This window comes from Trematomus bernacchii, unplaced genomic scaffold, assembly GCF_902827165.1.
Source record: "Trematomus bernacchii unplaced genomic scaffold, fTreBer1.1, whole genome shotgun sequence".
Lineage (NCBI taxonomy): Eukaryota > Metazoa > Chordata > Actinopteri > Perciformes > Nototheniidae > Trematomus > Trematomus bernacchii.
Window position 1 is genome coordinate 1413920 of NW_022988082.1, and position 23484 is coordinate 1437403.

The 23484-nt window shown below is 41.9% G+C and overlaps 1 protein-coding gene across 2 annotated transcripts in view; it reads right to left on the minus strand.

Annotated features, from left to right (window-relative positions):
- The window catches only part of wdr17 (WD repeat domain 17), a 28343-nt gene extending 5120 nt beyond the window's left edge, over positions 1-23223 (minus strand). Inside the window, exons 1-27 of one of the 2 annotated variants that reach the window (XR_004555126.1) lie at positions 23179-23223; positions 18584-18711; positions 17964-18147; positions 17649-17879; positions 16991-17101; positions 16571-16711; positions 15828-15950; positions 13467-13654; positions 13206-13374; positions 12457-12548; positions 10131-10213; positions 9937-10023; positions 9285-9449; positions 8276-8391; positions 7457-7543; positions 6786-6935; positions 6582-6712; positions 5703-5828; positions 5174-5329; positions 3689-3753; positions 3220-3352; positions 2945-3033; positions 2447-2546; positions 2164-2303; positions 1502-1633; positions 1247-1388; positions 745-847 (exon numbers count right to left, since the gene is read on the minus strand). Coding sequence is in view for 1 of the 2 variants with exons in the window: in XM_034120892.1 (XP_033976783.1) it covers positions 745-847; positions 1247-1388; positions 1522-1633; positions 2164-2303; positions 2447-2546; positions 2945-3033; positions 3220-3352; positions 3689-3753; positions 5174-5329; positions 5703-5828; positions 6582-6712; positions 6786-6935; positions 7457-7543; positions 8276-8391; positions 9285-9449; positions 9937-10023; positions 10131-10213; positions 12457-12548; positions 13206-13374; positions 13467-13654; positions 15828-15950; positions 16571-16711; positions 16991-17101; positions 17649-17879; positions 17964-18147; positions 18584-18706 (3347 nt within the window). In the remaining variant the exon portion in view is untranslated. The remainder of the gene's footprint in view (positions 1-744; positions 848-1246; positions 1389-1501; positions 1634-2163; positions 2304-2446; positions 2547-2944; positions 3034-3219; positions 3353-3688; positions 3754-5173; positions 5330-5702; positions 5829-6581; positions 6713-6785; positions 6936-7456; positions 7544-8275; positions 8392-9284; positions 9450-9936; positions 10024-10130; positions 10214-12456; positions 12549-13205; positions 13375-13466; positions 13655-15827; positions 15951-16570; positions 16712-16990; positions 17102-17648; positions 17880-17963; positions 18148-18583; positions 18712-23178) is intronic. The other variant, XM_034120892.1, reaches the window with a different exon arrangement.
- Positions 23224-23484: the final 261 nt, after the last annotated feature.

Consider the following 23484-nt stretch of genomic DNA (forward strand, 5'->3'; position numbering starts at 1 on the left):
CAGGGCCGCAGTGTTAACCATCATGTGATGTTTTGTGGCGTTCTGAGCATGTCAGTTGGAGTTATGACATCATCGTGTTCCATGGTGAGGGATCGCCTAGCATCGAGCGAACGTGAAATTCGGCACCAAATTACGGCTATGCCGTGCGAAAAAAAAAGAGTTCCGTGATATCGTTTTGTCGGCCATGTCTCGAGACGCTACCCGACGAATTTGGAGTCTATCGGATAAAATCACTAGGAGGAGATAGTTAAAGTACGGAGGACAAAAACCGCCAAATTCAAAATGGCTTTTTTGTTCGTCTTCGCACCCTAGATATGCGTAGCGAGTTTTGTTCGTTTATGTGAAAGTTAAAGTGGGGGAGTTTACTTTAAAACCGGAAGTGGGCGTGGCCTACACAATTTTTGACGCAAAGTTCCGGGACCAATTATACATCGCAATTTTCACCAGTCCTGACGCGCGTGCAACATTTGGTGAGTTTTCACATGTTGCGGGGGTCAAAAGTGCACGCAATGTATTAAAATAATAATAAAGCGCTAGCGCCCATGTCACTAGAATCGTGCGGACTATCTGCCGTCATGATTTCGGAACCTTTTCTGTGCTTTTGCCGGTCGTTTTCCCTGTTTTATGTGTGTTTCGCAGGTTTACCGCTCGCTGTGCGAGCGATTACAATAGGGTCTTCGCCGACCTCTGGTCTCAGACCTTAATAACTGTTAATAGTAATAATGAGATAATACATGATCTTACTCTGTCAAATTGGCCATGGTGAGGCAGTCGGTTCTGATGTAACTCATCAGGTCCAGGATGGGCTGAACACTGTCCACTGTCCAATCAGACCCAGCCAGCTGTTCTGGTGGGGAGGAAACAGAGAGAGATAATAGTCAGTGCTTTTTGAGGACAAAAACAGTAGTACATTCAGATTGTTTTATTCAGTTTGACATGTTAGCACGGCACACACATTTAGAAGATATTGTTTTAACTAACTTAATGAGATATGCATATATATTAGTAACTTGTGAAAAATGTATTGATCGTACACTGTATTTCAAATCAAATCAAATAAAGAGTGCAGATTTCTTCATAAAGATTGGTTTGGAAGCTGCTTATTCCTAGATTACACACAAACATTGTCAATCACACCGACTGACGGCTTTAGAATCGTACTCTTAGAACACACTACGCTACCATATAATAGTGAGGATATTATATCATATAGGTAACCACACACAGCCAACAATGAAACAAATACCTTTAACGTGATCCAGACCAATCCACAGAGCCTTCTCAGGTTCAGAGCTCAGCAGGTGGAATTTAACTGCCAACAACAAATCTCCTTCACATATGGCTGCTTCTGCCAAGGACTTACAATCCTCCAATGAAGGCAGACCGCACTTGAATGACAAACAACACATAATGCTTGTCACTATAATCATCACACATAATATCATCAACATCAGACATGGAGTCTCTCTTTTATTTCCTCCACAACATGTCTTAGATTTACCTGAATGAGTGCCAACTCACCCTCTTATGAAAGAGATTGATTTCTGCAGGGCTTCCTGGGTAATATGCACACAGCTTAGCCAGTAAAATGTCATTGTCAGGAATCATTTGCACTAGGTCAGCCGAGAGCTCCCTGAATGTAAACAAGGCACAGATGAAAGTTTTTTCTTGATGGTGTTTAGAAGCAGCCGCTGTCAGTGTTTGATGAGCACAGGTGGAGCACCCTGCTCGTCCACAGGTGGAGCACCCTGCTCGTCCACAGGTGGAGCACCCTGCTCGTCCACAGGTGGAGCACCCTGCTCGTCCACAGGCACTCACATTGAGGAATGCAGAGCTGAATTCTGGCTGACTAATAAAGTCCAAGCCAAAAATGGTTTGGCAGTCAAAGGGCTAATGCATAAACTTCATCACGGACATGTGTCATTATGCAATGTCCAACATAGCCCGTAAAGAAATAACGGTGTTCAGCTAGCTGGATATGAGCAACATGGGGTTTGCAACAAACTAAATTAAATGTAACATTTGACATTACAACAACATCACAACATTTTGAAGGATTAATTTGCCCAAAGAAGCTAAAACTGGTTCGTTTGGATCAATACTAAGATGTACAGAGGAATAATGAATGTTACACTCGGTGCACATGCATGGATGGAGACGTACCATGTAGGTGTCATCATGTACTTCCTGGCCAGGAGTTCAAGACAGTATGCAGTGCTCTGGCTGGCTGCCTCTCCAAGGACTATACCCACACATGCAGCCAACTCCAGCTCATTACCTCGGATATGACTTGACATGGCTAACTAAAACACACACACACACACACACACACACACACACACACACACAAACAGACAATATTTGTTTTAATCCGCTTTCTCAGAGAAATATTAAAACTAACAAATGCAAATCTGCTGCAGGTAAGCGCACAGACGGTGGTGTGCACCTTGATGTTGTCCACAGCGAGGTGGCAGCATGCAGCCAGAACGGAGCATCCATCCTGGAAGTACCACTCAGCGAGTTCCTTACAGACCTTATGGAGGAGACTGGACAAAACAAAGCCAATATAGCCAGGGACTTTTATAAATATATCTCATCTCCTCATCTCATTTTAGAGAGCATTTAAATGAAACTAAACATTTCCTAGAGTTCCACTCTAATTGTGAGTTCTACAAGTGAAGTTAGAGACTCTGAATGAAGCACAGTCAGCAGGACACGTACCAGCTGAAGTGAAAGTGAGCATAAGGTTGACCAAACATGACAAAAACTGACATAGAGAATTGAGACAGAACTAAGACAAAGACTTTATTATTTAGTGTGTGTGTGTGTGTGTGTGTGTGTGTGTGTGTGTGTGTGTGTGTGTGTGTGTGTGTGTGTGTGTGTGTGTGTGTGTGTGTGTGTGTGTGTGTGTGTGTGTGTGTGTGTGTGTGTGTGTGTGATTTACCTCTGGTATTGTTGTCTGCTATCCACATCATTAGTTGTGTGGTTCACTGTGGAGCTGTGCGGTGCACGAATGTTCCCTTCGCACGCTCCCTAAAAATATAGAACATAATATTGTTTTTCATTTTGTATTATTTCTTATCGATATTTTACACAACCGTCAATTTATCCTCAACCCCCCTCCTCTTTATTGCATGTGTAAGCATTCATGCAGACAGAAAGAGAAAAGCTGTTCCCGGTCATTGTGCCCCCCCCCCCCCTCACACACACTCTGTGTACCTGTGCTATCATCAAGGCTTCCTGAAGCTGTCCTCTGCCAGTGAAGAAGGTCACCAGTTGTTCTATGTCTCCTGTGGCGATGCCGTATGGGATAGCATCATCGTTATCCTCAGCCATCAGCTGCTCAGCTCTCCTGTCACATGAGCACATCACAATTACATATTCATATACATACCATAAACAACATGCAACACATACAGATTGTGTCTCTGTATTCATATTTAAGTGTTGCTCTTATTTTGCCACCTCTTTTGATGTAAGGTTAGGGTTAGTAGTATTGTGGCATTGCTCAGTGATACACACACTGAGACAGTAGCATCATGTGATTAGCAAACCTGTTTAACAATCCTCCTAGCAGTTTACACGCTGAAAGACTTCTTTTAGTTTCACTTTTATTGTTGTTCGCTGACACTTTTATTGTCAGAAGCTGACAAATAAAAGCTGACAAATAAACGTAACCATAGTTTACCTCTGCATGAGATTCTTCCAGTATTTCATGGAGACTCCTGGAGCCACAGACAAGGCTTTCTCCCACTGCAAGAGAGGGAGTAAGAGCATCGTTATACTCAATCAGCCTCAGCTACATTTGAAAATCATTTCTTTCTTTTCATATCTATTTGTTTCTAACATTAGACGAACTGAGTGGTTTGTTAGAAGCTGTTTGATGATGCTCAGACGTCTCTCTCATCACATCTTCTTCGTAGACATTTGAAAGTGTATTATGACAGTGTGAGGGTGAGGCCGTCGAAATCTTTCCTATGATATGACATAAGCCTGTTACTTGACGACATTGAGTGTTTTAGTGTGTGTTTGCAATGTGTCTTAGGGATAGCTCTGCCCTAAAAAGGCATGTATGGAAAATGCAGCTTACTTGACTTACTTGTTAATGCTTAGCTCAAACACTGAAGACAGCTCTCCATTCACTACTAGAGAACTGTCAGCACTATTCTCTCAATCTTTCATAAAGACAGTTTAGACCACATGTGTCAAACTCAAGGCTCGGGGGCCAAATCAGGCCCTTGGTGGATTTAATTTCGGCCCGCAGGATAATTTTTAATTAGTATTAGATCTGGCCCGCCGGTATATTGCACGCACACCTTCACTCCATCCTGAGGGTCTCCTCAGCTCAGAGCCTGACCCCAAACATTGATGAACTTGCACCCAAGATGAGATGCCAAGTATCTGAGCTAGCATCACAGAGCAGCACACTGAGTTTACATGGATGTTTCCTTCTGCACTTTTTCTCTCACGACAACAGGGCATGTTTGGTTTTCTCTTTGAGGGAAATAGTTTTTTTTAAGCTGTTGTTGGCCTGTGGAAAAATGTAATCATGAGAAATGGTAGATAGAGCCATAAGAAATGAATGCAACTGATTATTTAATGTTTAATCTTGTTTTTATAGGCAATCATTTAAGCTTTGTTAGTCCCAGGTTTAATATGTGCAATAAATTCATTTCAATACGTTTTGCAATAAACATTGAACCAGTCCGGCCCTCGACTAGTACCCATTTTTTTATTTTGGCCCACTGTGTATTTGAGTTTGACACCCCTGCTTTAGTATCTCTCTTATAACTATTCTTTGACCAAGGACTTTCTTGCAAATAAATTAATGGAGACCAGCAAATAGATTATTTGATATCGATTGATAATATTTTGTTTTGTTTAAAGTACACCATTTATCAAAAGGGAGTTATGTGGAGCCAGCCAATAATTAAGGAGCACATTGTTGAATATTGAAATGGGTAAAGTATGTTTTAAAGAGATATTATTACACACACACACACAGACACAGACACACACACACACACACACACACACACACACACACACACACACACACACACACACACACACACACACACACACACACACACACACACACACACACACACACACACACACACACACACACACACACACACACACACACACACACACACACACACACACACACCTGTCCCAGCTCCACCATTAATTCGCAGTATCGTTGGACCTGTCCCAGTCTCAGATGGATGTCTGCGGCTTCTTTCAGCCTCTCCTCTTTACTGGGGGCTCCGATCCCCCCTCCAAATTTAGACATCTTTACTATAGTGAGCTCCTGGGCTTCAGACTGAAAGAAAATAGAACAGGTCAAACTGGAGTGAAAACACTTGAAATACACTGAAACCTCTTGGACTTGGACTAAAAAAGAAAGCTGCATTCAGTGTAGTTATGTAGTATTTAAATGAAGAGGATAGCATGATAAGTATGATAAGAAAGACGTACATTTTATAAGTGGTCTTCTAGTTAAATCATGACACTATGAACTAAATATAGTCCTGTATTATAATCCTTTATTTAGTTTCATAATCTTTCATTATGTTCTTTATTTTCTGTATGTACTGTGCTTTTCCTTATCTCTGGCTAGGTTACTGGGTCAACATGTCTTTGTTTACATTAGCAGAGCCTTGAACCCGTTGAACAGTAACTCAGAGGATCCTCACCGTTTTAAACTTGAGCAGGTGCTTCATGTGCATCACCCCCCCGCTGTAGCTGGGAGGCAGCAGCGAGTCGTCCTGCCCGCTGATCACTGACACCAGGTCCCACAGGTTGCTGCTGCCCCCTGGAGGCTGAGCAGGGAAATGTACACACAGGTTCAGAGATACAAGGAGTATTTAGGATGAGATAAGATAAGAAGCAATATCAAAAAGGAATGGATCCTTACAATATGCCAAATGACACAAATTCTACTGGAGAAAGTGTTTGGAAATACACTTTTCTTTAATGTTATTTAGTCAAAACATTTTGTATAAGTTTATTATTTCTTGTGTTTAGTTGTAATATAATGACTTTTTATGCTAAAAACAGACAATCCCAAGTTTACTTAACAACTTACTGTTGTTAAGTAAAGATAAGAAAAAAAGAGGCGGGGGCTTTATGTTGACTCACATTAAATTGTAAGTAAAACATAAAAAATGAGCCTCATTCAGATTCAACTAAGCTATTCATAGTTAAACCCTCGGCTCTGGACAATGTGTTACTTGACTGGAGTAATGTCAATCAAATCTATGTTTATGGGCAAAATCTTCTCACAAGTTTTTGGATGTGAAAGATCATGTTTAATATACAGTACCAACCCAAGAGAGGACCTAAACAAATTAGACATTCAGATATATTTTAATTTGATATCGGTATTTATACACTGAATTCTAGATTTGTACTATCTGCTGGGCCCAGAATACGGTTAGTTGTTTATCAATAATAAATTAGGGAGAGTGTAAACATGTTTAGCAGCATAACATAATGCATGTTTGTACAATCTGAGGCAAAGTGTCCTTTCATCACACAGCATCACCAATGAAGAACGTTCAGAAAGCAGGTACCGAAAAGCACTCAGAGAACCAGCGCAGCTTCTTGGCCCTGATGTCACAGCTCAGTTTATCCAGCTCCTGCTTGATGTCTCGAGACACTTTCCCACAGAGCAGCGGGGGGGCGCCGGGGACCATCGCTGTGTCTGCACACACACACAGGCAGCAGGGTTACAGGAGCTGTAAGGACAGGGGGCGTCCTGCAGGGCGGAGTCTGACCTGTGCTCCCGTTGATCCTGTCCCAGGACTGCTCCGTGAGGATGTTCAGCAGCAGAGGGGCCACCAGGGGGGCGAGGGACCACAGCCGCACCGTGCTGTCCCTGCTGCAGCTGGCCATGGTGAAGGGGCGGCTCTGATGACATGTTAAACCTACACACACACACACACACACACACACACACACACACACACACACACACACACACACACACACACACACACGTTTCAAAACATAATGTCGGCACTAGTGACTGCAATATTAAACTTTCTAAACCCGTCTCACAACATTTGAGGCTACAGCAGGGATACTATTACAGATCATCTAAAACTGAATAAATACATTATATTATATATTAAAAAAGACAATCATATAAATACATTTGAGTTTTTTTACTCATACAGTATATAAAATAATTCAGTCAGAATTGAATCACAGAAACTAAATAAATATATAAAGTCTACAACTAAACTTAACCTAGCAAACACACTGATAAATAACTAAAACTAACATTTAATTTAAAAGTCAAAACTAAAACTAAATAAAATCTCTGTAAAATTAAAAACGATTATAAGCCTTGAGTACAGCATTCCATATCTCATTTGAATGGCCTGACTTCCGTGAAACTGGCAGTTTTCATCCCATTATTATGGCAGGGGGTGTTCAGTCTTACCGTACACATCAGCTCCGTGGTCGTAGACTGTATCTAGACATGTTCCATCTCTAGTGTCCCACACTCTGATCGTATAATCCCAAGACCCTACAAAATAAAACAACATTTCACACTGTAAAGAACAACTACTCTGACAGTGCAGTCCCATCACTGTGAGATGCAAAGTACATCACACAGTTTAAACACAGAGGCACTTCAAAACCATATCAAAAGTTAATATGTCATTTGTTGGTCCGGTGAATGGACTTTTTTCAACGTAAAATCAGCCATTTTAGCTATGGATGCAACAAATGAAATGTCAGCTGGATTTAGCGAATCATTAAGCTGAAAAATAATTTCTTTGATTTAAAGACAAGTGAAAACATTACATTGACCAAAAAGTAATATAAAAAATAAATGTAGAAAATATTGAATTCATAAAATGCTAAATGTTTCCTTTTGCAATTGTTCCACTATTTATCTCTCTTCTTTTTTAAGACATTCTCCTATTGTGCCATCATTTTTTTTATTTAAACAGGAGGTAAACACATGCAAAAGTGAATGTGTCGGCTCATAAGTAGGAGCATTTATATTCTGTAGGGCTGCCAATAGATGCTACTCAAGAGCCATGGCTCCTACCTTTAAAATGATTGAAAGTAGGAGCCATGATGTTGACATTTTTAAATCATTGTAATTCATCAGCTACTTTTTCCCCTGTCAAATTCTACATTGCACTTTAGGGAGGTTCCAGAACTGAACACACATACACAATGACAACATATTGATTACAAATCAATCGGTTTAAAAGAAGATTATTATAAACAATGTTAGTGACGCTACCTGAAATGAGGAGGTACGGAACCTCAGTGTTCCACAACAAGCCTCTGACCGGAGCTGTGTGCCCACTCAGCACGTTGATACAGGCGTCCTGTGTGTAGTCCCATATACGGACAGTCCTGCACACACACACACACACACACACACACACACACACACACACACACACACACACACACACACACACACACACACACACACACACACACACACACACACACACACACACACACATTACATTGACTTACATGCATTTCCTGGAGTCTTATCCTAACCTTAACCATAACCAACACATGCCTAACCCTAACCCTTACTCTTACCCTTACCCTAACCAAGTCTTCACCCTAAAATTAATGATTCCCCTCATGGGGACCTCCATTTTGTCCCCATAAGGGAAGCCAGTCCCCACACGTGACTGTGTAAACAGATGTAGGTCCCCACAACGATAGTAATTCTAGGCGCCACACACACACACACACACACACACACACACACACACACACACACACACACACACACACACACACACACATGATTACTTGATTTTATTTAGATTTTATTTTTGAATATGTTATGCTGTTTACTTTACTATGTAAATTGCAGGTTTATTTACATATGACTGTACAGTCATGCAGTGAATACATGTTGGATCATCATTTTATTAAAAAATCATAATACAAAATAAAGGCCTGTTGACTTGCTGTGCTAAACATCTCCAATAACGGAAAAATAATAAAAATAACTTGGTGGCTGTAAAAAAACGTCAAAAGAAAAGTCAGAGATTAGTACTTACAATATTGTAAAACACAATAAGATATCCTAAGAGTAGTATTTTGTAGTTCACACATTTAACTTTTTATTTTAGGTTTAATATCCAAATTGTATTCCTTGTTCTTTTTTTGCAAATTATCATTTGATGCAGCAGCAAGAACGATTCTTCATAAAATGTCCATATTATTCAAGAAAAAACAATACCTGTTCTTATTTCCCGTAGCTCTGTGTGTGCACTCACCCATCATCTGATCCAGAACACAGTATTCCCTCTCTGAGTGGAGACCAGCGCACATGGAAGACTTTGGCGAGGTGCCCAGTGAAGACCTTCAGAGGCTGGTCGGAGCTGGTGGCCAGGTAGTACACACGGACATTTTTATCCTCACAGCCTGTAGCGATCATGTCCCTGCAGGGGAGAGACAGGCAGGGGGAATTGTGAAACATCCAGACTGTGACTTAACACCTTCCATTTCTGACAGTAATAATGTGCTACAACATTTCTATAGACATGGTAGGAAGTGGTCGGATTTTACAGTGACATCAGCTGTTCACCCCAGCTGTTCAGTGTGACAGTTTGGTATGAGAGTAGGTATGAGAGGAGAATAGAGACACTACATAGTGTCTCTATTCTCCTCTCATACCTACACGCTTTACTTTGATTGGCCTTCTTTTTAATTCTTTATATAATCCTGCTTTGTTTAACTAGTAATATCTTGTCACTATGTTTTAATCGTTGAAAAGAAGTTGGTTTTTCATTTGTTGTATGTCAGGTCCAGCTGTATTTAAACTGTTGAAATTATTCAAAGCAGTAAAGAAAAGATTATTAGATCTAATAACATGGAGAATGCATGGTCCCCCCCCCCAAGTAAGACGGCTGTGGATTGATGTCCTACTTGTTGTTCTGGCTCCAGTCACACCCAAACACCGCAGCAGGATGTTTGTACTTATGGAGGATTTTACCATCGATGGTCCGGATGATACTGTTTTCAAAACAATACACAATATGTAAACCTTTATATGAAGGACAAATATATATATTTTAGCAATAGAACAAACTTTAGCCGGAACAGGGAAGATGAGGACTTACCAGAATCCATCTCCACTACAGGTAGCAATCCTCTTGGAGTCCTTATGGCTCCATGATATGCAGAATATACCATTCTTACCATGCTGAAGGAGGACACAGAGGTTGTCAATGCACACACCATAATACCATCAGCTTAATAAGTTGAAGTTACATGTTTCACAAAATAATTGTTGGCAAGGATAGACTAATCACTACTGGTGCTTTTCCACTGCAGGACCTAGCACGGCTTAGTACGGTATGGTTAGGCCCTGGTAGGCCAGGCTCACTTTATGCTGCGTTTCCATTACAGTTTAGTAACAGGGGTAGTAACTATAGAGTGGCGAAGTCCCTCCCCTTCCGGTGGACCTCCATGGGACCTTATTTCGGAAAAATTATGTATTGAAGTCAATGGAGAGAGAAAGATTATCTTTCGATCCCGTTTGAATTGTGCCACGAATTACACATATGTTGTTTGTCAATTTAAAAGATAATTTTGCAAGTCAAAAAAAAAAAAATATGTCGTAAAACTGTGAAGTAACACATTTGTTTGTGTGAAACGCTCAATGAACTACATCTCTGGTCAACAACACACGTCACCAAGATGGCCGTCACTACTGTCTTGTCAACAAAACGATTGACTATCACCACAATGAAACACGTCCTGAAGAATGTCATGCAAAGCTGCCTGCCTGCCTTCCTTTGATTCTCTCTGAACTGCCTGGTCGTTTTAATGTTTAATGTTAACCATTTGTGCAGATAGCATGAAGTAGAGAAGATCGCTAGCGTTAGCGTTAGCATTAGCGTTAGCATTTCTCCCCCGGGCTTAAATTGTGTATTATAGAATGATCACACCGGTGACAGTACTATTCAAAGGGTTCACGAAATATGACTACTACTCTTACTGTTTAACATTTTGGGTTACTTAATGTTACTTCATGTTAAGGCTAATAAAAATGACAAGGCTGTAATGCTAACTAACGTGCTAGCTACTAGCTAGGTAGCTAACTTGATCAAGCCACTCCTGGTCCTTTCATCAGACGGGAAGCAAAAGAACGAGCAAGACCCATTGCTGGTATAATAACAACCTGGTACTAAGCACACAGGCATCTTGTTAAAGTTATCTTATCTTAGCCAGCGCCATATAGATAGATTATATCTATATTGCGCTGATCTTAGGTATCTGAATGGTGGAGGTAAACAATTGTGACATCACTTACGCGACTCTGGGATTTGTAGTCTTTCTAGTTGCGTATTTTTCATAGTCTTATATTTCAACAGTTTTACGACAAACTGACTTTTTTGACATGGAAATGATTTTTTAAGATTGACAAACATCATATGTGTAATTCATGGCACAATTCAAACGGGATCGAAAGATAAGTTTTCTCTCTCCATTGACTTCAATACATTATTTTTCCGAAATAAGGTCCCATGGACCGGAAGTAGATGGGCGTGACTTCGCCACTCTATAGTAACGCAGTGTAGGCGGGGCGATCGGCTGTTCGGCAGGCGGAGCGACGCTGCGTAAAACTGCCGTGACGTCATCTTCAATGAGAACCCCAGAAAACCAACATCAGCCGTTAGCTGTTAGCACTCAGAGCTCACAGCTCCTCATATCTGTTCAGAAACTAGACAAAAGTGAAACAAGTACAAACCACAGACTGTCTGTGTCATGGCGAATACAGTCGCTGCTTTATTTATGTCTGTATGGCCATTGTTGTGAGTGTGGACGGTCGGAGCATATACAACGTTAGCTTAGCCGATCTCCATTTAGACAACGCGCATTTTAAAAGGTTTTCGCCTGCCGTCTGTCTGCAGACTTGTCAAAGCATTAATTCATGGTTTTTACTAACCGGTATCAGTATGTTGTTACTTCGGCATCATTTTGAAACGTGTATTACAATTCAATCACGGTAAAATATGTTCATGTTGTTGTAGTTGTAGCCCCCTTGCCAGCGATTCTCTCTGACCATTCAGCAGTCGAGAGTGTTTACGTCACTAGTTTAGCATATTCAGCCCAGTTGGTTGTTGGCCCGGTAAGAACCTCGATTTTGGAGGGCCAGAAAAAAGCCTTGAGCCGGAAATTCCCCTAGTGGAAAAGCAAAAAAAAGCGGGCCTGGTTTGGCCCGGCCCGCTTAAACCGTGCTACGTGCTGCAGTGGAAAAGCGCCATTAGAGAGCAAACTCTCTAGCTGGTATGGAAACAACCCTTTTCAGAGTGTCAGTAGAAGAAAAGGAGAAGACAGCAGCAATACTGTAACCTGTTGAGCGTAGTGGTACACTGTCCTTTTTCCATACACTAATGCTACAGGGACTCAGCATGAAGTCATTTTTGAAGTCACAGTAACCTCATTAAAGCGAGTGATGATCTTTCCTTTCCTGACGTCCCAGATGAACGCTCCATTACGAGACGTTGCGCCTGCTATGCAGTTCAGATCTCCTTCAAAACACAAAGGTCACCACATTTCACATTAGACACAGATGATGCACTTTACTAAGCTGTTGGGATGGGAACAAGGGGCAACCTCTGAGTCTGGGAAGTAAAGCAATACATGGCCAGCAGGGGTGACTCCACTGGTAAAAAACATTGATTGTATAAAAGACTGTTAGACTTCTCAGTGAATCTTTTCCTAAATAGTTTATGATCTCAAACCCAGATGAAGTCTCCTTCATTACAGCATGATTCAGGATTATGGCATTTATTTAGTAAATGATGGTCCCAGTTAGAGTAAAAAATAATTGCGGTTACATGGTGAATGACAGGTCACAGGTTGATATTTTCACCTTATAACACTTTTAAAGTTTAATGTAAGATGTTGGATATCCTAAAAGTATCTTGTTCAGCATTCAGTTGTACTTTGCTCCACCCTCTCGGGCACTTTTGGTTCCAAAAGGCAACAACGGCCAAGTGCCAAACTCGAGGTTACAAAGCTGTAGTGCACACACAGTGATGTCACAGTGACTGGTCATTTCTTATGTCCAGTCTATACATGGGACAACTAGAGTTTCTTTATATGAACCTGACCTGTTTGTGCATGTGTTTTGTGGGCTGCTAACATCAGATTGGATTCTGTATGTGTGTGTAGAGTGTATCTACCTGGAGCCCAGGACAGTGAGTATACCACTCCTTCGTTGCCAGGCGAGGTGTAAACTGCTGTCAGAGTGTTTGTGTCCCAGATTTTGATGGTTCCATCAAAGCTAGCAGTGGCCAGCAGGTTGGGGTCGTCTGGCTTAAACTTACAGTCAAATATAGTCTCTACATGCCCCTGGAAACAACACAACACGGTTTGATTCTGTTCATTCAGTCATATGTAAGCATGTGTAAGCTGTTGTGTTTACAAAGAAGGTTATAGAATACCAAGTCTCGTAGGAAGTCCCACTTCTTGGCACCCATGTCATATAGCCCCACCCCACCATCCATGAAACAGCACACAGCATGGCCCGGAGGCAGAGAGAAAGACCGGTTCTGGGACAGGGTTGGGGGAGGGACAGCCTCACTGGTGGAACTGGTGTGCTGACTTTTACTGGGAGAACAGGAACTCTGAGCTTCAGGCGGGGAGGGGTGAGAAAACATACGTTGTGTTGTTGTAGAAAAAACAGTCTGAACCTAACAGAGTAGAGCTAAACAAAAGGTGCCTTACAGGATAAGAAAGAAGTACTTGCAGTAGTTATACCAGTATAATAGTAATATCCAGACAGAGAACATTTAAGAACAAATATGTGTGTATTGGTGGCTAACACACAGCTGTCATCTAGAACAGTGGTTCTCAACCTGTGGTACGCGTACCACTGGTGGTACGCCAGCTCCCGCTAGTGGTACGCGGAGGAATTTTTAAATTTTAAATTTTATTTAACCTTTATTTAACCAGATGAAAACATTGAGACAAAATCTCATTTACAATGCTGACCTGGCCAAGAAGGCAGCAACGTTACACATTCTTACACATAACACAGACATATAAAATACAGAGAACACAACTAAGTAAACAAAAAGACGAAAAGCAGTCACTACATTGTGCACATTTGGGACAGTAAGGTGCACTACTTATTACTGCTAGAGCAGCTGGTGGTGAGGACCTCAGACAACTTCAATTTAAAACAGGCTATAGGGACAAGTGCCATCAGTTTGAGGCTTGATTGAATAACATTCATTAAAAAATAAATCATACTATCAAAATACTACAACGAATGAAAATAAGCTTGAGATAATTGAAACTGTGGTTTAAATAAGTTCTAATAGGCTATTGTTGTTTTTAGATTTTCTTTATTTCTGGCGTTGCTAATGACGACCATACTACCCGCGAACGATTAGCGAACGTTGCAAGCAAGCTAAAGAAAGAAGAACGCTGAATGATGTTAAAAACGTGGCTCAAAACGGGAGGTATTCGGAAGAGAGGTACAGAGGAGAATATTACCAACGAAAGTGAACAAGTGAATGAGGAGGAGGACAGTCATCAACCGAGCACAAGCGCAGGCTCCGCCAGCAACGCAAAAGTGATATGCACAGTCGCTGTGATGGAGGAGAGAAGTGACTCAGGAAGAAGGCATTTGCTCAAAGAATGGAGAGAAGGCTGTGACCGAGGTCAAAAGCTGAAAAAGCACACACTTGTCCTTAATTGTTATCTTTTCTTTTCTTTTTTACTTTGCCACCACAGAAATGGCAATAGCAAACATCAGCAGACTGAAGATGAGCTATTAGCCCTTAGGCTCATCTGCTCCTGGAGGCTTCATTATTATTGTGGAACTGAATTCCCAAGAGGACATTTTCTGTTACAATGTAGGTGGTTGCAGGAGGCCTACATTCACACTTTGGTATAGGAAAGGACATGTGTGTACAGTTATCATTTGTTGTGTGTGTGTGTGAGTGAGTGAGTGAGTGAGTGAGTGAGTGAGTGAGTGAGTGAGTGAGTGAGTGAGTGAGTGAGTGAGGAGTGAGTGAGAGAGAGAGAGTGAGTGAGTGAGTGAGTGAGTGAGTGAGTGAGTGAGGAGTGATGTGAGGTGAGTTGAGTGAGTGAGTGAGTTGATTGAGTGAGTGAGTGAGTGAGTGAGTGAGTGACGTGAGAGAGTAGAGTGAGTGAGTGATGAGTAGTGAGTGACGTGAGGTGAGTGAGGATGAGTGGAGTGAGTGAGTGGTGAGTGAGAGAGAGAGAGTGAGGTGATGTGTAGTGAGTGGAGTGAGGGTGAGTGAGTGAGTGAGTGAGTGAGAGAGAGGAAGAGAGGGTTGAAGTGAGGGGAGTGAGTGAGTGTTACGTGATAGATTGATTGAGTGAGTGAGTGAGTGAGTGAGTGAGTGAGTGATTGAGAGAGAGAGGAGAGTGAGTGAGTGAGTGAAGTGAGTGAGTGAGAGAGGAGTGAGTGAGTGAGTGAGAGAGAGACTGCCCTTTGTACATGTTGCTGTGGCTGACAATACATAATGTTATTATGAATACATTGCCTCCGAGTCCTGCATGAACTGTGCATAGACTGTATTTAACATTGGTCATAGGGTGGTACTGTGGAGAGACAACTATTTTCTCAGGTGGTACTTGGTGTAAAAAGGTTGAGAAACACTGATCTAGAAGAATACATCTGTGGGGAAAGAGATGTGGATGTTGTGTAAAACTTGAACAGAATGTTGTTTGATACCAGCATGAAAAATAACTCCTGTACAGCAGAGATTCATGGGTTTTTGAGTATCTACCAGCTTGGTTAGTTCATTGGGTTTTCTCCCAAGTGTTACCTTTCTTGGCAAGAGGGGAGTTCAGGACATGCAAAGCATGAAATCCAGTCTTTTTCAGTTTAAAGCTGTCCAAAGGAGTGGAGCGAGACACATTCCAGACCCTCAACACCCCAACCTGGGAGTCTGCAGACAGAGAGAGGCAAACCACTTAAAACATTTCAAAGGTGTGTTTCATAAGACAAAATGTTCCAACATTTATTTTGGTCTGTAAAACTTAGCAGGAAAATAATAGTTTTGAACAACAAAACTATATTAAAAGACCCCTGCTACACATCCGGACTCACATAGATGAGTAGTGCCAAACCTTTTAAGCAGAAGATTTTCCAAAAGAAAGGTTTTACTGAAATTGCATGTAGTAGTAAGTAGTAAACAATTGGACTTGGATTTCACTGCATGAGATGTGAGAGGTTGTTAAAGGCAGCCCCCTAAGAGTTATACAATTCAATACATACCTTTCCTGTTTTGGATTCTTTATGCACCATGGAGGCATGTGGGTTTATTCCAGAATTCAAGGTAACACAGAGGGACTAATTGATGGTCATGTTGGGGTAGCAGGGTTTCTTTGATATAAACTTCATCTATTATTGAAATGGTCTAATACTAAATGAGGTTTTAAGAAGCCAAATGTAGTCATTCATATGCAAGTAAAAAAGCATCTACTGTGTGCACAGACAGATGGCAACAACAGGTCCCTCAGAGCAGTTTGGCAGACCATACACACCTCCCACACACACAGTGTTTACCTCCAGTGATGAACATGCCGGGGGCCGAGGGGACCCAGGCCAGGCACTGCACTGAGGCCGCAGCGGAGGGGAAGCAGAAGGACGTGATGCACACCAGGGCCTCGCTGTCCACCAGCCGGATCCCATTGTGCAGGTTAGACACTGAGAAAGAGACATCGTGCTCATCACTCAGCATCTGTGTGAAATAACAGTCACTGAGATTTTTGTTAGAACCAATAACTGAATGGGTTACAGAGCAGATTAAGTGTTTGGATTACTAGCATGTTATGTGTTGGCAAACACTGACAATAACGTTATGTAGTATAAATTAAAATCGACTTTATTGTTTTGTTTGTCTTGTTGTTATTGTTTTGCTCTTTTTAAATTCAAATAACTTCAGCAGATATAATCCTGGTGATGATGTTAATATTTTTGTCCAACCTAGTAAATAGTCAGTTGACAGAATGTCCCATTCCAGAGCGCTGATTGGGTCCTCTTCATCTGTCCCTTCCAATGACTCGGGACGCAACACGTGCTTTTGGCCTTTACTCCCTGAACAAGAGAGGGCAGGCAGATCAAAGGACAGCTGTGTGTTTACAGGAACATGCTTCTGGCTATGGAACCTTAGGAGAAGTGTAGAATTCAACTTTATAAGAGAAAATACGATCAATGGTCGAGACGCATGCCGGCTATGATGAGATCTTCTTACATGTGCAAAGCTATAGTATCTGGATGGGAATGGAAATGGAAATCTGTCTCCAAAGTATAACTTCACAGACCTTTATTTTTATAAACAGTATGCTAAGAAAGAATTTCTTAGGGAGGCTGAACGCCAGGAAGGGTACTCTGAAGAAAATGTGGTATTCATTAAATTGACTTTACTGAGAAACTTTGATAATAATCATATGCAGTGAAATAAAACACAATTTGTACTTCGAAATCATATACATTTGTTATAGTGAGGCCCAAACTAAATACCTCCAAGCAATGAATGTAAGACAAATGAATATCCCAAGTGGCACACAAATACTGTACATGTATGATCATTTGTGGTAACCACTTTTAATTGAGTTCAGAAAAGTCCATTTTTTTCAAATACCTGGCTGAAAAACAGACAAACTTCCATCTGTGTGTCCAAACACCAGTTTGCCTTTCTTGGTTGGGTGCCATCTGAAGAGACAGATGTCTGACAGGAAGGAGTGGGCTTCTTTATGCACTGTGACCCCCGGGTCAGGCCCTCCATACACCCAGATGTACAGCGGACCACGCTGGGAGACAAAGGCCACTCCGTCAGCTAGGTTCCAGCACCAGCTGACTGAGGCAGGGACACCTGGGGAGCAGAGGAGACACTGTGAGACATCCCAGTACTCAACACACCGCCTGTCAACAACACCTGCTGCAGCTCATCATCCACCTTTAGTGTTGTCCAGTCGGGCAACAGCCTTTTGTTCTGCTACGTTCCATATGATGAGCAGGTTATCAGCTGAGGATGACGCAAACAAGTCTGGGTTGTCAGGACACCAGCTGATGGCTGTGATGGTCTTCTTGTGCTCAGACATGATGGACCTCAACTTATATTCATTGTACTGCTGGTCCAACTAAACCAAGGAGACAGAGAAAATGATAATGAAGTAAACAAAAGGAAAAAACATCTATGCTCATGGGTTAAACATCAATTCTGCTACTGCAATGTGATGAAACCGCTCTGCAGTAGTAAATGATTGTTGACAGAGATGAGAGTAGAATCAGAGCTTCAAACTACAGATGGAGCAACACAGGTAGAATTTCAAAACTGGTATTGTAACAATTTCAACTACATCTGACAACTACAAAACGTCCTTATGTGTCTGTGTGCGATCACTGCTACCACCTACCTGGGTGTTAATGGCAACCGGAAGAGAAAACCTTGGGACACGTACAAACAGCCAACAGTGTGTGAGAGCTGCTCACACAGCTAACTGCTAGCATAATGTGCCATTTTAAATGTAAGACATTCACCGCCCTCATGAAAACAAAGACAGACAAGTAGATCACCTGGTAGATGTATATAGCCAGAGTGGCGCAGTAGGCGAAGCGCTCTCCACTGGCAGCACACACATCTTTGTTCCAGGGCTGACAGCCGGCTGCCAGCAGACCTACCTGCTTCACCCGGGACATCTCACCTGGAGACACAAACACACATGTATGAAGGTTTATCATGGGCCTTTGACAAGATGAAATCTTTGCATAGCTTTCATTTATATGTTCTGTGTATTTCCATCTTATGTTAAAGTAGACTAATAAGCATTGGTCTCAGACGACAGTGGAGGAAATAATGATTTGATCCCTTGCCGATTTTGTAAGTTTACCCACTTACAAAGAAATGAACAGTCTATCATTGTAATGGTAGGTTTATATAAACAGTGAGAGACAGAATATCAAAAAGAATATCCAGAAATGTACATCATACAAGAGATATCAATTAATTTGCATTTAACTGGGAAATAAGTATTTGATCCCCTTGCAACCAACAAGAATTCTGGCTCCCTCAGACCGGTTACATAAGTCCTCTACCTTTAAAGTAGTACTCCTAATATCAACTTGTTACCTGTATAAAAGACACCTGTCCACAGAATCAATCAATCAGATTCTAACCTCTCCACCATGGGCCAGACCAAAGAGCTCTCTAAGGACCTCAGGGACCAGATTGTAGACCTGCACCAGGCTGGGACTGGCTACAAGACCATCAGAAAGCAGCTTGGTGAGAAGGAGACCACTGTTGGTGCCATTATTCAGAAATGGAAGAAACACAAAATGAGTATCAGTCGCCCTCGGTCTGGGGCTCCACACAAGATCTGGCCCCGTGGGGTATTGATGATCATGAGAAAGGTGAGGGATCAGCCAAGAACTACGCAGGAGGAACTTGTTAATGATCTCAAGGCAGCTGGGACCACAGTCACCAAGAAAACTATAGGTAACACACTACACCATAATGGATCAAACCCCCCCCCCCCCCCCCCCTGCTCATGAAGAACATGAGAAACCCGTCTGAAGTTTGACAATGAACATCTGAATGATTCAGAGGAGGCTTGGGAGAAGGTGTTGTGGTCAGATGAGACCAACATCGAGATCTTTGGCATCAACTGGACACGCCGTGTTTGGAGGAAGAGAAATGCTGACTATAACCCCAGAACACCATCCCCCCCACCGTCAGGCATGGAGGTGGAAACATTCTGCTTTGGGGGGTGTTTCTCTGCTAAGGGGACAGGACCACTTCCCTGCACCGAGGAGAGGATGTACGGGGACATCTTGGCCGATAGCCTCCTTCCCTCAGCCAGGACTCTGAACATGGGTCATGGAGGGGTCTTCCAGCAGGACAATGACCCTGAACATACGGCCAAGGCAACACAGGAGGGGCTAAAGAAGAAGCACATTTAGGTGAGGGAGGGCCCAGAGAAAATGTGTGGAGGGAGCTGAAGCTTCCAGAGGCCAAGCATCAGCCTGAAAACCTGAAGGGTTTGGAGAGGGTCTTCAGAGAGGAGTGGACCAACATCCTTCCTGAGATGTGCACAGACCTGGAGACCAGCTACAAGAAGAGTCTGACCTCTGTGTGTCCAACAAGGGTTTCTCCACCAAGTACTAACACATGCAAGGGGATCAAATACTTATTTCCCAGTTAAATGCAAATCAATTTGTATCTTTTATATAATGTCAGTTTCTGGATTTTCTTTTTGATATTCTTACTCTCACTTTGTATATAAACCTACCATTACAATTACAGACTGTTCATTTCTTTGTAAGTGGGAAATCTTACAAAAATCTGCAAGGGATCAAATAATTGTTTCCTTCACTGTAAGTAACTAAATGAATGAATTAAAAACATCATCCCTAGATTCTCAGTCTCTGGAGACATCATGACTGCAATGGAAATGATTAGTCAGCAGAAATATGATCATCTGTGTTCTTGCATTCTATTGTGAGGTGTTGTTATGCAGACCAATGCAACACCAACGTCGCTACTGACATTGAAATCAATACCTCTTTCACTCATATTTGTGATCAATTGAATGTCAGTGAACAGCTCTGCTCAGAGTATTACTCACAACATGCAGCTCAACAGCTAACGGATAAGAGGATTCAAAAGAAAGAGAGGATTGAATTAATCTGTGCTGTGATTGGCTGAAACGGCTGCTTATCTACTGAGTAATTAGTGTCCCTGTGAGGAACTGACCAATGACTGAACAGTATATCTGAATGACTGTGCTCATAGTACGACTACACATGATTACAAACCAAGAATCTTAAAAAGACTCCTGTAGAAACACATTGTTTAGTATTAGTAATCTTCTTTTATATTTAGGGCAAAGCCCCCCAAAAGGGTCTTTTGCTTGGATAACTGTTAAACTAATCCCTTACTATCTACAGGCTGTTGCTGGGTACCATCTTCACTAAAACGCTCCTGGAAGTAATAAAAGATGATCTTCACACCCATAGAAATGTAAGAGCGTCTTAATGTCAATAACATGGATAAAGAGCTGTCATCGGCTTGTCGCATTTATACATTTTTAAATCTCATTTACAATAGCAAGCATTTTGAGGCTTCATGAGAAAGGCGGGTCCCCTAGACAGGGGTGGGGGGTTTCCTAATAAAGGACATGTTCTTATACCTGTTGACCCGTGACCCTGTAGCCTCTTCCTGTCAGGTGCCAATCTGCTAACTATGTGCAGTTGTCCCATTATTGAGCACACAGCAAATGTCTTGAAACACGGTGAGGACTCGACCTGTACTTCCTCTCAACAACAGATCAAATATGTTACAGTTTATGAACTGTCACCACCTTATTTTGGGCTTATTGCATGCACCAAGGAACTTCAGATTGATTACATTGTTGTACATGTTGTTTATTTTCTTATGTACATTAAGATATCTTTGCAATCAATTGTGTCATGATTTAAGGCATATCCTATATTTCTTCGGTGTATGTAGTTTTGAATTTTTTTGTGTTTCTATCATGCAGAATGTTAAATGACATGTTTGTTAATTCAATGGATCAATCTTGTCTGCACCATAGGCTGCTGTTTTAAGAAAAGTGAACGCTGGTATACTGCAACTATTAGGAACGTTCATTTAATTGCAATAACATGTGATACAGACATTTCTGGTTTATCTGGAAAATAAGTCATATTGACTTCGGAGATATCAACTTTTCTCTAGTGCCACCACAAGGTTACATCTGTGTATTTCAGTGAAATGGCTCAGCAGCTGGATTGTCATGAAATTACACACATTCATGACATGTCCCCTTTCAAATAAATTCTTATCGCTTAAAGGTGGGGTAGGTAAGTTTGAGAATCCGGCTCGAGATACACTTTTTGTTATATTCCATGGAATGCTCTTAACATCCCGATAGCAATGAATATCTTAAGTGCTTTGACAAAAAATCCATAAAAAAATGTCATCTGTGGAGTACTGTAAAAAGCACGACCAATCATTTTAGCCGGCCCGGCTAAAATAACTGGATGGCCTACCTGCCTGTCAGCCTTCCATCTGTGCACAAACTTATCTCGTGCCCTCATTGGTCATGTGCGCGTTCGTGTGTGTTGGAGGAGGGGCTCTGTAAGGAAGTGGCAGATTTTTTCCGGTTGTGTATTTTCAAATTCTAGCGCTGGTTTCTCCGAAATTACCTACCCCACCTTTAAGTGTCCATTTATAATTTATCTAGCACCATGATCAGGTCAGATTTTCAATTTCAGCAACTCAGTGGTTTAAGACCAAAAACCTGCAGGACTTAAGACGTTCCCATCAGCCTCAGCTGTACTTCATTTTATTGCTAAAATGCTTGTTATCAGGCAAATAAACGAGTTTATTTAGATGGTAAATATAGCTTTGTCCTCAGGAAGAAAGCCGGCACCATGTTAACCTGAGTAACTGCTGTGTCAGGGAAACAGACAGTTTGCATTTTAAATCTGATGGGATCTTATCATTTTCTTAAATGGGTCTATTAACACTAAATGTGCTCCATGGAGACCATTTAAGACTTGCCATCTCTAACGCTGCTCTCTATAGGGTATAGGCTAGATCAGCTCACACTCTTCAAAACAGAATGAAACCATAACAGATGCCGCGCTAATGAAACATGTCCTCGTGAGACAATGTGCTGCCAGCTCTCATAGCTGTTTTAGTAGCATGTATTTTATTGTATCCTATAAAGTACCCGGTTATAAGATACCAAATCTATGTTTTTCCTTGCAAATTGCAGAAGCCGCGCTCCATTTTTGTAGGCGATCAATAGGCCCCAGCTACCAGAGGAGGCATCTATTCAGACCCAAACACCAATACCGACACCTGTGCAGACCCGTTACAGGAGCTAACACACACTCCCTCACACACTCACTATATTCCCCCTTCATTGCTGCAACCACTCGCCACAAACGCGGTTTTGCGGTTTGATGCGGTGTTTAAAGGCTAATGTCCCTCAGATAGAGGCATCAACAGGTCCGCAGTGTTTGAGCCCCTCGAGTGCAGGTCCGCGTTTAAAGTGCAGCGGGTTAGTGACGGACAGCCGCAGCGTGTCATGTCTGTGATGCTGTCCGTCGTTTATGTGTATATTCTAACTGCAGGTCGGTGGAGGCTGTCGGTGTTTCCTTACCGTCAGTTGTCGGCTGGCGCGTGCAGCACGGACAGCTCCAGGTGCTGAAATGCTGCTCACGGTGCTCTGCGGGGGGTGGAGCCTGATGGCAGCGGCGATTGGTCCTTGTGGATTATCATTCTGCTCAGCTATTGGCTTTCATAAGGGTCAGTAAGATATCTACTTCTGTACTGTGTGTATGGGCATAGATATGTCTCATAATTATTTGTGTGAACAGAAAAATAATTTGTGTGTAAATATGTGATTTGTAAATGTAAAACACCATCCACAAATGCATTTAAAAGATTTGCAAACTCACAAATAAAT